Genomic DNA, 14,753 nt, shown 5'->3' with positions numbered 1-14,753 from the left:
CTCCACTTCCTTTGTCTGCTCTGCACTTCTGCGGTCCAGGCCCCGTGCCTGGGGGTGGACAGTATTGTTGGTAGAACCCAGCTCATGACCAGTACCCAGTAAATGGGGTTGTGTGATCAAATGTGGGCATTTGCCTCCAAGAATAAAATCCTAGGTAGGACACTAGTTCTCCAAATCTATTAGAGGAACTAAGCAAGCTAATTTACAAAGGTGGAGGGACTGGAGAGACTGCTCAGTGTTTAAGAGCACTTTGCTGCTCATATAGAGGATCCAAGTTCAGTTCCTAGCACCTACATCATGTGGTTCACAACTGCCTATAACTCCAGCTTCAGGGGATCCGACGCCTGCTTCTGGACTCTGTGAGCACTCTGTTCATGTGCACAACCTGGCCTCTGCAACCCCCCACAATTAGACACAATCTAAAAATTTAACGCTGGATTTGGTGGTGCACACCTCTAATCTCTGAAGGCAAAAGCAGATGGATATGTGTAATTCCAGATAAGTCTGACCTACATATTTATTAAACAAAACCAAGAAACTAGGGAGACCCACGGTTGTGGAAATCTGGTAGGCCTTGGGTGGTTCTCTGAGACTGTTAAAAGAACGCTGTTAGGTGACTGACTACCCAAGATCATCTCATGCTAGAGCCTCAGAATAAAAACGACACATGCTTCTGTATGAGTGACATTTATTGTCTTGTCTGCATCAGACCCTTCAGAAACCACACATCCAAACCTTGAACTTTTATAGAGAAATGGCTGCCCGATTTCTAGACTAGGCAACAGGCTAATGATGGTCCAGGAGGTAGACCAGATCAGTGGTTAAGGAGAGGACTCCAAAGGCAACAGTCTGGATTTAGGTTCCCAGCACACCATGGACCAGCTGCTGATTTTAGCAATTTATTTCACTTTAGGCTTTAGTTTTGTGACATCTAAACTCTAAGGATTAACTAGATATTTGCTATTTGCAAGGCCTTTAGTTCCTGTACCTGGCATCTGTTAGTATCGTTAACCAATGTCACACAGCTGTATCTCCAGTCTCTGGTTTTCAAGCGTGTCACCTCATGGAAGTCACTGTGTTAAACACAAATAAACCCCCGATGGTTTCTTGGACTCTTAACAGGGTGGCTTAAACTGTGTTCAGAGCTGGAGATAGAGGACAAACACAAACTTTGTCCATGCAGCTTCCAAGGTTGGTCTAGGTGTGCTGGGTGAAGCGATCTATCCATCATATCCCAGATCCTGGGAAATGTGACAACCTCAAGCTAGTGAAGCCACAGAATTTAACCATGGGCCACCTAAGACAGGGAACAGATAAAAAGAGTTTACAGCTGTTGTGAGACTGCATTCAACTCGAACCAGACTCAAGACACAGCACCTATGTGTGTTCCTGTGTCTGCTCCTCTGTGGGCTGCCTGGATCTGTCCTTGCAGGTTCCCTGACCTTTATACCTTGGAATGGAGTTCTCCAAGTGATTCCTACAGGCTGTTGGCCAGTCCCAACTATGGGGACCTCATCCACCAGTTTCTACCAGCCTCTCCCCGAAGCCAGTGTTCACTGTACTGGAAGATCCAGAGACAGACCCTAAAGATGTTGACAAAGTTCCTTCCTGACTGTGAACAACCAGAGGGTGGCACCATGGTCAATCTTGGCACAGTGAATAAGCCTCAAATGGAGGGCAGAAAAGAGGGCTACCAGTTCCTATGAAGTAGGATTTCTGGGTCTGAGATGGCTCAGTGGACTGGGCTTTCTTATAGAGGGCCCACCTTAGGTTCCCAGCACCCACCCAACTGCTACAGCTCCTGGAACCCACTCTCTTCTGGCTTCTGTGGGCTCTGCACAAACACGGTATCCATACATTAGGCAGAATGCTCATACATATTAAAATGAAAGCACATTTCTGAATAGTCAAGATGCTTTAGTGTAGAGAAAGGCAACTTTCTTTTTTTAAGCTTGGAAGCCAGGCTTAAAGGAAGCAGAGACTGGGGAGGTAGCCATTGGACAAAGTGCTTGCTATACTGATGACGACCTGAGCTGGGATTCACAGCACCTACATAATAGCCAGGCCTGTGGCATATTACCTGTAACCCTAACACTGGGGGATGGGAGCCAGAAACGGGCACATCCTAGGGATTCGCTGGGCAGCTGGTCTAACTGAAACAGCAAGTTCTCAGTTCAGTGAATGGCCTTAGCTCAAGGATACCTTTGAGGGAGATATCTTGTCTCAACCAGTTGTGGTACTGCTCTCGCTCTCTCTCACACACACATAGACACACACAGTATGTTCAACAACTGCAGTTGACTTTTCCAATCAGAGTAATGGCCGTTGCTTGGGGAACCATCAGAGGATGTCCTATGACGTTAGTTTTAGTTAGGTTAGTGGGAAGGATAACTAACATGGCTGGGGCTGGCCCTTGAGCAGTGGCCTTCCAAGTGATGAATATACACCAGTGAGTTCCCTTGGAAACAGAAGATAGGTACCATCACTTTTTCTTTTGAGATACAATCTCACTATGTAGCCTTGGTTGACTTGGAACTAGCTATGTAGACAGGCTGGCTTCAAACTCCAGAGATCCATTTGCCTCTGCCTCTCTGGTGCTGGGATTAAATGTCACTACGCCAGTCTCATTTCTATTTTGAACGCTTTACAATGATTGATATATTATAGTCTAAACTTCTGTAAAAATTGCTAAATGAAATAGGGAATGTGTTTAAACATTTTACCAATGTGAAGCTTCTCCCAGCTACATTACCTTTTTTCTTTTAGGCTTATGAAATCAACTGTACTGAAACAAAACAATGAAATACTTAATACACACTAAATGCTAATTCTTACTCTAGACCTCTCTCAGCAAGCTTTCCGGCCTGCAGTCTTAATTTCCTGAGAGCAAGCTGAACACACAGTCAGGTGACAGTGGGTAGGTTTTAAGAGCATGGGTCGTATTACGTTCCAACATGCCGAGGGCCTTGTTCTGGATGCACAAATGCAACCTTTCACCCGTGCAGAACAGCAGTCCCAAGGGCTGGAGCACACAAACTCCCACAGTGCTCATCAATCGTGTGATCACCGAGAGGTATCAATAATCAGGAGTCAGGGCAGTCCACTACAAGCCTCTCCTATTGCTAGGACCTAACCAAAAGTTTGGTATCCAATAAAAGGCATTTAACAACTTGTGTTAAAGCAAATGCAGGTGTCAGGCCAGAGGCATTGAAACTTCTACAACTGGAGTTACAGTTGTAAGTGGCCTGACATGGGTGTTAGAACTGAACTCTTCCCCCTGGAAGAGCAGCAGGAGCTGTTAACCCCCGAGCCATCTCTCTAGGTCCTCTGGCCCCTTTTTGGAACCAAGGTCTCGCTATGTAGTTCTGGTTACTCAGAACCTGGTATGTAGACTGGGTTGGCCTTGGAACTGAGATCTATCTGCCTCTCTGCCTAAGTTGTGATTTGAAATCTATGGAAAGACTTCTGCACAAAACCACAATTTTGCTTTACCTGGTAATTAAAGGAAACCGGGAACCTGTGAAAGTACCCTGTCGTACAACCCACACTGGAACATGTTTTGTTTCTTTTCTCAGCCATTTCCATTGTCTAAGAATAGACCCATAACTAATAATAAAATTGGTTAGCTGAGCCTTACCTACAGCTGTGGCTTCTCAGAGGAACTGCTGTCTAGAAAACAGCCAGATGTTTAGCACCAGCAATCATGGTGAGAGCTCGCTTAGAAGCAGGCAGTACTTATTTGCATGTTCCACATCATGAAATCCACTCCCAAACCAGTTTCCATTCAAGATACTTACCTTCGACATCTGTGAGCAGATTTCCTCTACTTCAAGAACAGCCTTGAAATCTCACGACTGCCAGCACCAACATTAAAGCCCTATTCAGTGATGCCAGGGGCCGACCAGCCTCGTAGATGACAGGCAAGTGCCTCACTACTGTGAGCTGTAACTCCAGCCCAAGGTCTGTTCACAATCTTTGGTGGCAATGACACATGCTAAACACAACTACAACAAACCCCAAACCCCTGAGTACACACAGTGAAAGATGACGCCGTACACTGTACAGAGAGAAAGCACACTCCACTGAGTTGTCCTTTGACTTCCACACACAATAAGTAAATGCTAAGAATAAAGCCAACAACATATCAGAAGCTATTACAACTTAACTATTTTATCAAACATATGAACATTTATATTACAAACACTGTAACATCTCTTCCTCTCTGTCCCATGAGGCCTTCACACCAGAACCTCATGCTCACTTAACCCTACTTTCAATTGCAGGCAGACAAGGGGAAGGAAAGTGCAATTTTGAAAGTAACACCGCAGACCCAGAGTGTGACACAAATAGGCAGAAGATAGTAGGTTCTTCTTTGGCCCTTGGCCATAGTATTGTTCATCCTCACAGGAAGCCTTTCAAGAACAGAAGCTCCCAAGCATGACGTACTTCTGCCCGGCTCTCTTGGTGGTGTTCCTCTTTCAATTCTGACCATCCATCCTGGAATCCTGACTAGCTTATTAGAATTTCTTTTAAAGGAATCCCCCTGATTTACTTCCTTCTCAACTGTCCATCTCCTTTTGAACCTCTAAAAGCAAGCAACAAAACAGAGAACAATATTCCAAATGTTCCAAAAGGACTTCAGCTGAGACCTTCTACAGGAAACTTCTGTCCTAGAAGTCACTGGCTACAACCTGCAGAGCCGGGGACAAGAGATGAAAACAGGTCCAGCTGGAAATATTTCAGGTACTTCACAAACTCCAGTTACTCTGCATCTGTAGATTTAAAGTGATCATCATCCACAGTAGAATAAATGTGGCCTTCATTGCACAGAAAATCCACTGCTTGCCTGAAAGGAGAGAAAGGTGGGGGGAGATCTCCACATTAAAACCAGCGCCTTTTGAATATAGTTAAGTAAGCAAACATAACTTGTTTTTGTATTTCTTATCTTAGCTATGAGTTATTCAGTCACTTTGTTCACGGAACTCTCTTGCAGAGAAAGAACCATACAACCTAAGAACTGAGATTATCCATGCAGACCAGGGTTACCAGAGCTGCCTAGGATCCTGGCCTCAAATTTCAAAATAAAACAGGGCTTAAAATGCAAATCTAGGGGGCTGGAGAGATGGCTCAGCGGTTAAGAGCACTGACTGCTCTTCCAGAGGTCCTGAGTTCAGTTCCCAGCAACCACATGGTGGCTCACAACCATCTGTAATGAGATCTGATGTGTGTCTTAAGACAGCAACAATGTACTCATATACATAAAATAAAAAATCTTAAAAAAAAAAAAAAGCCAATCTAAGGTGCCATAAGAACCTGAAGCTACAGTCAGCTCACACATGCATGAAGGGTCCTAAGTCTCCCTTCCCTGGAGTCAGACCCCATAATCACATACGGATAAGCCTTTTACTTTCCTATGGGCAGTAGAGTAGCAGGAAGGGAAAGGTCAATCAGAAAGTGGGCGACTCCTCCAAATCCTTAGGTCCTCAGAGACAGTAGTTCAGTAACAGCCAGAAATTACAGTGATTCTGTACCTCATCGCCACAGTGACTTTGAGATGGGCATTATCTACCCCCATTTTACAGCACAGAATGGGAAACTGGCCTGCGCATTTACTCTCTACCTAGGCCTACAACTATTAAATGGGTTTGTTTCTTCTCTTTATGTAGTCGGAGCTGTTCTGGAACTTGCTATGTAAACCAGGCTGGCCTTGAACTCAAGTATCATGGGCACTAACATGTTTCATCTCACTTCACTGCAATGGAGCCAGGAGTCTGCTGCCTGAAATATAATCACATCAAAGAGTAAGGGCTGCCAGATGCCTTCAGATCCTGAACAAATCAGCAAGTGGTGCAATAGCGCCACCTGAGTGTGCTCTTCATAGCTGCTTAACTCCAACAGGCTGTAGTTGACAGCTTTCCTTGTGTGGGTCTCAGGCAGAGCGGGCTGGCTCTGAACTCCTGATCCTCCTGCTTCTATCTTTCAAGCGATGAGCTTACAGAACCAGCAAAGCCAGACCCAGCTTTACCTTTTAGACTCACTGCCCACTGTCAGAAGACTAGATATACAGATGGGTACAAGTCTCTAGGTCACAGATAGCAACACTTACTTGATTGAGGGTACAGGCATATGCTGGAGCTGGCTCCTGAGATCCTGAAAGTTCAATCCTTCAGGTCTTGGGCAAGCTTTGATCAAATTCAGCACCTAACGGTTCAAATTGAAAAAGATTTAGCAACTACTCTGGATCAGCTTACCCGAGTCACTTTGTAAGCAAAGAGGAGCTGGAAATATTCAGGAGGAGCACTTGCAGAGAACCTGGGCTTCTACCCCCTCTATCCTCCACTGGTATCAGGCACTGTGGACATACACACATGCATCTGCATAAGCAGGTAAAAGGGAGGAGGGTGTTGGTGTGAAGCAGGCTACAAGAAAACCTTACATCATTTGGGAAGAAAAAAAATATCGGTCTGCCTGTGCTTTGCATGGGTAAATAGGCAGCTTACCTGGTTTTGGACCACAGTGAGGCCATTTGCTGGCATGAAGTTATTCCCACTGAAGTTTCCTGGATCACCCATTCCTGCATTGCTGATAGATGGTCTCCCTACAGAGGGCTGAATTAAGAACAAAATCAGAACATTAGAAAAGCCACCACATCAACACTACTTCAAATAACTTACTAATAAACAGCAGGAAACAACCTAATCAATTTTCCTAGTAACTATTTATATAGGAAAGCTATAACAATGAAATTCCATGAGAAAGTAAAATAACGTCCTGAAGCATACATTCCCTGTCCCTGGAAAAGGAAGCTCTAGCACTGTGATTTCACATGCAAGCTATAATTGTTTCCTTGGGCCTCATTCAAGCAAGTATTTATTATCATGAAAGCCTGTTGGGAAAGAAGGGCTTGCCCACTAAGGGTAAGGCCGAGAGTTCAATTGACAGCACAAGGAGGCACATACACTACACCCTCTTTTAGGTCATTTCTTTCTCTGCCTGCCACTATTGGGAATATCTCAAATACTCCTCTGAATTTAGTTCTACCAAAGTCATCAGTGACTTCTCAAGTCACTGGCTGCTCAAGTCTTCATGACATCTGACCTCTTAGCAGCAGACAATCCTGACCTCTCCTCTCAAACGTGCCCCCTCCAGGCTTCTCAATACCGTATTCTCCAGTTTCCTACTTACTCAACTGCACCTTTTCAGAACCATTCATCTTTGCACAGTGCCCGATGGACAGTACGTTCTCTAAGTGTCATACCTACTATATTGAATGACAAATGAGTACACATATCCTGTGAGGTTTAAAGCAGTCTAAATAAACATTTCTCCCATTAGTAGACTGTCCAGTCAAACATCCTCTAAATGTCCATTGTTGAGATGCAAAATGCGGTTTGGCTTTGAAATTTCTGTTCAGCCATCTTGGTACTGGGTGAGAAACAACTCAAAATCCCGAGAAACATGAATGTTTCACTTAGACGAAAACAAAGCTTGGGGAGAAAATGTGTTGAGGACTAAGTGATGGCTGGGGGTGGCTCAGCAGTTAGAGCTCTTTCAGCCGACCTGAATTTGGCTCCAGATGGCACACACTGCTTGTGACCCTACCTACAGGGGATCCCTCACACCATGCCCAGATATGTCAATATAAATCGTTTGTTTTTCTCAGAAAAGGGAAAGTTGACTGCAGCTAATCACCTGGTTGTTGGATTTGCTGAGCATCATGTGTGAATTGACCACCTCCAGGATGTGTGCAGTGAACTCATTCATGTCTTCCAGAGGAATGATCTTAAAGGCTACCAAGCTCTTTTTGTTCTATTAAAGAGGAAAATGTAAGAAGAAGACAAACATTTGAGTGAATTTCTGGGCAAAACACTGGCTTTTTCCTTGGTTATATTTCTCACTATGGGGAATGCCTGTTGTGCATATGCAAATGTGGGCGCATGTACCATGGATGCACAGGAAGTTTAGAGGACAGGCTTGGTTCTCACTTCCCACCTCAAAACCGGTTGTCTTCCCACTAATTACACCCAACTAGGTAGCCCCAAAGCTTCTAGAGATTCTCTTGTCTGCTTCCCAACTCCCCAGAGTTCGTTAGAGAGGTTCTGGATAGCTACCCGGTTTCTTCTACACAGCTCCTGAGGACTTGAACTCAATAAATCAGGTCGCTAACACTTACTAACCCACCTTTTGAGACAGGGTCTCACTATGTAGCCCTGGTCATTTGGAACTCACTATGTAGACTAAAGTGGACTCAAACTCAGAAATGTATCTGCCTCTGCCTCCCGGGGATGAAGGAAAATGCCTAACTGCCACCACATATGGCTTTAATGTGTATTTTGAAATAGAGCCTAGATATTTCCTCTCAGTGAAGAGAACAAAGTATCTTCTCATTTAATATGCAGACTTGATTAGTAGTAATTACTCATTCTTCTAATGAAGATGTAAATTTAGAAAGTTTTATTATTTTTGTTTTGTTTTTCCAGACAGAACTTCTATAGCCCAGCAGTTCTGCAATTCGCTCTATCCTACAGTTCACTCTATAGCCTAGGCTGGCCTTGAACTTACAGAGATCTGCCTGTCTCTGCCTTCCTCATGCTGGGGTTAAGGGGGAACACCACCACCTGGCCTGAGAGCTTCAGGGCCTGTCTCCACCTTTTTTCTCCACAGGAGTGCTGAGGTTACACGTGTGCACTAAGAAGTCTGGCGAACCTGGCCTTAACTTTGGTTATAAGGATTCACACTGGAGTTTTCATCTGCACCAGCTGCCCAGCTCTGAAGCCACCATTTACTTGACTTTACCTGAAAAGACCTGAGGTGGCCAGCAACTTTCACATATGTTTCTGGAGGAACCACTGTGTTCTCACCACTGGCATCCTGACAAATAAAATATAAACACATCATTGTTTATTTACTCTTACTTTTTTCATAGGGTCTCCTATGTAACACAGGCTTATCGTCAAACTTAACACATAGCCAAGGAGGATTTTGAACTTTATCTTGTTTCTATTTTCCAAGTACTGGATTACAGGCCTGTAGTGTCACACACAACTTATTTGGTGCCAGAGATGGAGCTGCCTGTTATTTTGTTACTGTTATTTTATTTATTTATTTATTTATTTTGCCCCCTTACCCCTTTTTAAGGTATGAAAGAGACAGAGACAGACAGGCAGACAGAAAGAGACAGACAGGTCTTCTAAATGCAGTTCAGGTGTCTTGGAACTATGTAAACTCAGAATGGTCTAGAACTTACAGAAAAATCCTTGATTTAGTTTCCTGTTTACCAATATAATTCCCCCTACATTTTGTGTGTGCTCTCGGAAAGAGAATGAAGGTCAGAAGACATGGGGAAGTTGGTTTCCTCCTATGACATAGATTAGCATTAAGTTTAGCAGCTGAGCCATCTTCTTAGTCCTTGGTAAATTTTATGTATTATGAGTATGTCTGTGTACCAGCTGTGTTCTTGGTGCTGATAGAGTTCAGAAGAGAATGTCAAATCCACCAGAATTAGAGTTAGATTGCTCTGAGCTGCCATGTGGATGCTGGGAATTGATCTCATGTCATCTTGAAGAGCAATCGATGAAACTGCTGAGTCATTCCTTCAGTCTGCCTGGTCAATACCCTTAAATTAAATCTTTATACACATCTTTGTTCCCTTAACATAAATTTGTGGGCTTTCTCTTTTTTGAGATAGGTGTGTGTGTGTGTGTAGAGCCCTGGTGATCCTGGAACTCCCTGGCCTTGAATCCTGAGATCTACCTGCCTCTGCTTTCTGAGGGCTAGGACTAAAGGCATATATCACCAAGCCCAGAGAGGTCAATATCTTTAAACTAGTGACTTCAGTATATGAAACACACTAGAGTTTATACTCTTACTATCAGGGTTGTACAGTAGCCATTTCTTTATTCAAAAATGACAAGTCAACAAATAATTGTCTTCTAAAGATCACAAGCTTTGGGCTAAGTGCTACTCTCACTCAACTTAGAAACTGTCACTTTCGGTGCATATTAGGTCTAGCCTGTATCATTGTTGCCATTTTTTATCTGGTCTTTTATTTATTTTTTAATAATAATTTTATTTATTTATTATATATAAGTACACTGTAGCTGTTTTCAGACACACCAGAAGAGGGCATCAGATCCCATTCCAGATGGTTGTGAGCCACCATGTGGTTGCTAGGGATTAAACTCAGGACCTCTGGAAGAGCAATCAGTGCTCTTAATCGCTGAGCCACCTCTCCAGCCCTGGTTTTAGATTGTTATGTGATCAAATCTATTCAGCTCTTGCTTTATGGGTTTTTACCTTTGGTATATTGCTTATGAGTATTTACACCAAGAAAAACCTATAAAAAGCTAAAACTGAAAGAGCTGAACATCCAAAGCCCCGAAGCATCCCCACCTCGTTCCTTGAGAAGACACTTACATCCGTGTCAACCCACTGGCGAACATCCATGGGCGAGGCAGTCATGTCATCTATTTTGTAAACAATATTGGTCGGAGCCTTCTCTGCATGTCTGATTATTCCCACAATAGTGACCTAGAATAGAGGAAAATAAAGGTCTGATTTTCCTGGAAATCAAAGTAAGATCCACATGTGGACACAAACCTATGAAACTTTTGAGTTAGTCTCACTTGTTTCATGGGCCTGACAAGCCTCACACTTATGAGAATCCTCCTGCCTGCCTTCTGAGTGCCAAAATTGTAAGTGTGAGCTGCCATGCCCAGTCCAAAACCTACCTTGTTAATTATCTGAACAGAACATATTCACTAAGGAAAGTCAAGAAATAACTCTTGCAAGAGAGGCTCCAAGAAAAGAATACCTTCATACATTTAAAAAAAAAAAAAAACAACAACTTTTTGTTTGGTTTGTTTGGAGACAAGGTTTCACTGTGCAGGCCTGGCTGTCCCGGAACTATGCAGATCAGGCTGGCCTTGAACTCAGAGGTCCGTTTGCCTCTGCTTCCCCAGTGATGGGATTAAAGATGTGAGCCACCACTGCCCAGCTTTAAAAAATGCTTTTCAAGAAAACAGTTACATTACGTTGTGTGTATGTGTGCCATGATCCAGAGGTCAGAGGATATATTAGGAAGCTAGTTCTATTTCCAATGTAGAATGTGGAGACTGAACTCAGGTCATCAGCCTTGTGCAAAAGGCCCAAGCACTTTTACCCATAAAGCGTGTTACTATGTACTTTTCAACTTAGCAAGTCTTATTCCTTTTTCTTTGCTTGAATGCATATGAACGAAGGGTATGCACAAGTGAGCAGAAAGAGGTGGGATACCCTTGCAGAGACTGGAGGACATCTGGTGACTCTGTCTAGCAAAACTGGTTTTATTCCCTTGAGAAAGAGTGTCTCACTGATCCTAGAACCAGCAAGCCCCAAGGATCCTCTGGCCTCTGACCCCAGATTTGTGGTTACAGGAAGCAGGGTGACCGAGCCTGGCTTGGTACATGGATATGGACCTGATATCTGTTCCTTAGGTTTGCACAGTCATCTTTCCAACCCCTCATGTCCTATCCCTAAGTGATCCTTCTACAAGATCTTACTTACCTGTGAAACCTCAACATCCCCAATTTTGAAGACATCATCAGTCAGCGTAGCTGAAAGTAGCTGAGATATGGTACAGGGTACAATGTACTGGGCTCGGACTCTCTGAAAAGAAAAAAGTGCGCATAAAGTCAACCCAAGAGAATAACATTCATTTAATGTTTCCATGTGCCAAGCACTTTGAATATACCATGATCATAAAATTGCAAAACCAAGTTCTCCTTGCTTCAAAGATAGAGAAAACAAGGCCAGAAAGTTGACATTTGATTCATGTGCCTTTCTCTCCTAAGTGCTAGGATTTGGAGTGTATGTTACCACACACAGCAAATGCCACACTTTTGAATTCAAGTCCACACTGATCTGATGCTAGACCTCCAGGTGGATAGATGTTTGTATCATATTGTGGGCTCAGAGAGAAAAGGTCAGACTAGACAGGACAACATAGGTGAGCCTGCCTTCAGACAAACCTTCAAGAGCCCATCCCAGGGCTATGCAGTGATGGCCCATGGCTTTGATCTCTGCACTCAGGAGGCAGAGGCAGATGGACCTCTGAGTTCAAGGTAAGCCTGATCTACAGCTGGGTTCCAAGACAGCCAGATACAAAACAAAAACAAACAAACAAAAAAAACCTGTCTCAGAGAGGTAGGGATAGCAAGAGCTCATCCCAGATACAGCGAGAGCAAAGTGTTCAGGACATCACAAAGGCAACAGGGTTTTGTGAAAAAGCTTGAGAAAGGACAAGCAGCAAAGGACTTAGGAGACTCTTGATAAAATGGAAAGAGTTAGAAGTCTAGTTCTTTTAGAAGATATTTTGGCAACTAGATGGCAATCTCTGTTGAGAGTTTAGCCAAGCTGGCCATCTTTGGGCATCTTAAAGGAAAGGGAAGGAGTTTGATGTAAAAAAAAACAAAGTTTATAGGGGCTCTGAGACTTTTCCAAAACACCCCATTCTTAGAATGTGAGATCCTAAAGACACAGAAATGGTTAAAGTCAGACTCAGAGACTTTCCAGTCATCCCAAGGCTATGAAATCCTGCCTAGCAAACAAAAACAATGGTCCAGAGTAATTCTCAGAAAAAAGTAACAGAAAAAAAAAAAAAAAAAAAAAAAAAAAAAAAAAAAAAAACCACAGAATATACTGACTAATAGCCACCTGGCCTTCTAGAAAGCCCTAGATAGGGTCCTGATGCCATGTCATAGTTAGCGCTTGCTCTAATCACCCAATTCTGAGAAACAAAACAAGGACAAAACCCCACAAGGTTTTAAAATATATAAACAAGTTTCTGAAAATGTAAAAACAAAGTTTTAGTGGACAGGTCAAGCTATACTGACCAAGCTGAGTTAAGACAAAACAAAAATGACTGCTTTAGGAACAGCTCCCCTACCCCTCCCTGTACTGAATTTCAAGGAGAATGCAAATTCTCAACAACCTTACTGCCAAAGTTTCTCCCCCACTTTCCTCCCCTCTGTCTGAAAATTATACTGCTGACCAATGGTAAAATAGTAGTTCACCCCCTCACAAAAAAAAAAAAAAAAAAAAATTATATATATATAAAATGCTTTTTGAGTTCGGGATTGACTCTGCCTGTGAGTATGAGCTACCCCATGTACATGGAATAAAAAACCTCTTGTTATTACAGCAGTCTATCGTCTAATTGTGTTCTGTGGGTCAAACTCCCGAGCTGAGACTCCTTGGGGTCTTCTGCAGCGAGCAGAAGAAGAAGCATCTAGAGAAGACACTCAAATCTCCTCTCCGGCAGTCTGCCAGCAACACAACTTGTTTTATTTTTTGAGTCAGGGTATTTCTGAGATTTGAGCACTCAGGAGAGACAGGTAGTAGGCCACCACAGATTCATGATCTACACATAGCAAGTTCCAGGCCACACACAGGTGGGTAGTAAAAATTGTCTGGAAACCAAACCAAACATCACAAAAGATAAGCCTTTAATGCAACACTGTTTCTGTTTTAGCAAAAGCACTAATGTAAACAAAAGACCTCATCCTGATACATTATGGAACTAACGACCTATTTGGGAATCTCAGAAATGTTTACTGGCAATTTCAGACATCAGAACCATGTTTACTGGCAATTTCAGACATCAGAACCAGCTGAGACAGAAAAGCAGGAGAATCACTCCAGCCTTATCAACTCAAAGCCAGAGAGAGAGAGAGAGAGAGAGAGAGAGAGAGAGAGAGAGAGAGAAGGTTGGAGAGATGGCTCAATGCTTAAGAGAGGTCCTGAGTTCAAGTCCCAGCAACCACATGGTGGCTCACAACCATCTGTAATGGGATCTGATGCCCTCTTCTGGTATGTCCAGTCCCAGAGGCAGATGGATCTGAGTTCCAGAAAAACACTTGTTCATATAATGAATAAGTACGAGGCATAAAAAGCCCAGCTGATTAAGGATAATAGTGTTCTTCCTGCCAGATGTTGGAAATAACCCCAAAACTGTTCTCAACACAGTGGACTCTTGTTCTTCGGGGATTTCTGTAGTCCCAGCTGTGGCTGGGGACAACGACATTTAAGTCTGCAAAAGCACACTTCCGAGTGGTAGGACCAGGAAAGTGGAGGCCGAACAATTACCCACTTGACCATACATAAGACAAGGTAAGTAACCCGCAGCTTCCGAACCAGTTGGGGTGTGCCACCCTCCCCCACGAAAAGACGTTCCCTCCCGGACCAGTTAGAAACTTTAGGTCAGGAGGACACCAGTGAGAACCGAGCTGTCACTCTACGTACTGATTTCTTCTCCGCCTGCGACGGTGTGGGCGACCCGAAGCCACCGGGGGACTGCGTGTAGCCGCCCGCTCCGCCATACGTGGAGTTGCTGTTGAAGCTCTCGAATCCGCCTGGTGGTGAACGACAGTGATCAAGAGTCTGCGCGACGATCCCCAACACTGTACCTGGGAAACACTGTCCCCACCGCCCCAGCCACAATATCCCTTCTATCCCTCAAGAGCTGCCGCTCCGGCCTCGGGCCTCTCGCTCCCGGCCCTGCCCTCCCACGCGAGACTCGCCCACTCCTGACACCCTCGTGCGACTCTCCGCATCCCCTCCCGCAGGCCCGCCATTACTATTCCACATCTTGGTCGCAGATTTCCTGAGGAAGAGACCCAAGAAGTTCGGACACGGAAAACAAGAACACTTCAGAAATATTTGCAGCTACGGCGCGCCAGCTTAGTAGCTACTTTGCACTGGCGCCACAAACTCCT

The 14,753-nt window shown here is 44.0% G+C and overlaps 1 protein-coding gene across 1 annotated transcript; it reads right to left on the bottom strand.

The window, feature by feature from the left end:
• Positions 1 to 4,218: 4,218 nt before the first annotated feature.
• RPA2 (replication protein A2) lies at positions 4,219 to 14,753 on the bottom strand. The gene is made up of 9 exons (XM_080921083.1): positions 14,616 to 14,753; positions 14,281 to 14,390; positions 11,545 to 11,646; positions 10,417 to 10,530; positions 8,797 to 8,871; positions 7,693 to 7,809; positions 6,501 to 6,608; positions 6,107 to 6,201; positions 4,219 to 4,846 (listed from the first exon to the last, which is right to left on the bottom strand). The coding sequence occupies exons 1-9, from the start codon at positions 14,623 to 14,625 to the stop codon at positions 4,762 to 4,764; spliced, it is 816 nt and encodes a 271-aa protein (XP_080777209.1). The 5' UTR covers positions 14,626 to 14,753; the 3' UTR covers positions 4,219 to 4,761.

Source organism: Micromys minutus (genome assembly GCF_963924665.1).
Source record: "Micromys minutus genome assembly, chromosome: 9".
NCBI classification, from domain to species: Eukaryota; Metazoa; Chordata; class Mammalia; order Rodentia; family Muridae; genus Micromys; species Micromys minutus.
Note: the sequence above shows the minus strand (reverse complement) of the source record. Positions and strands in the feature narration are given on the sequence as shown.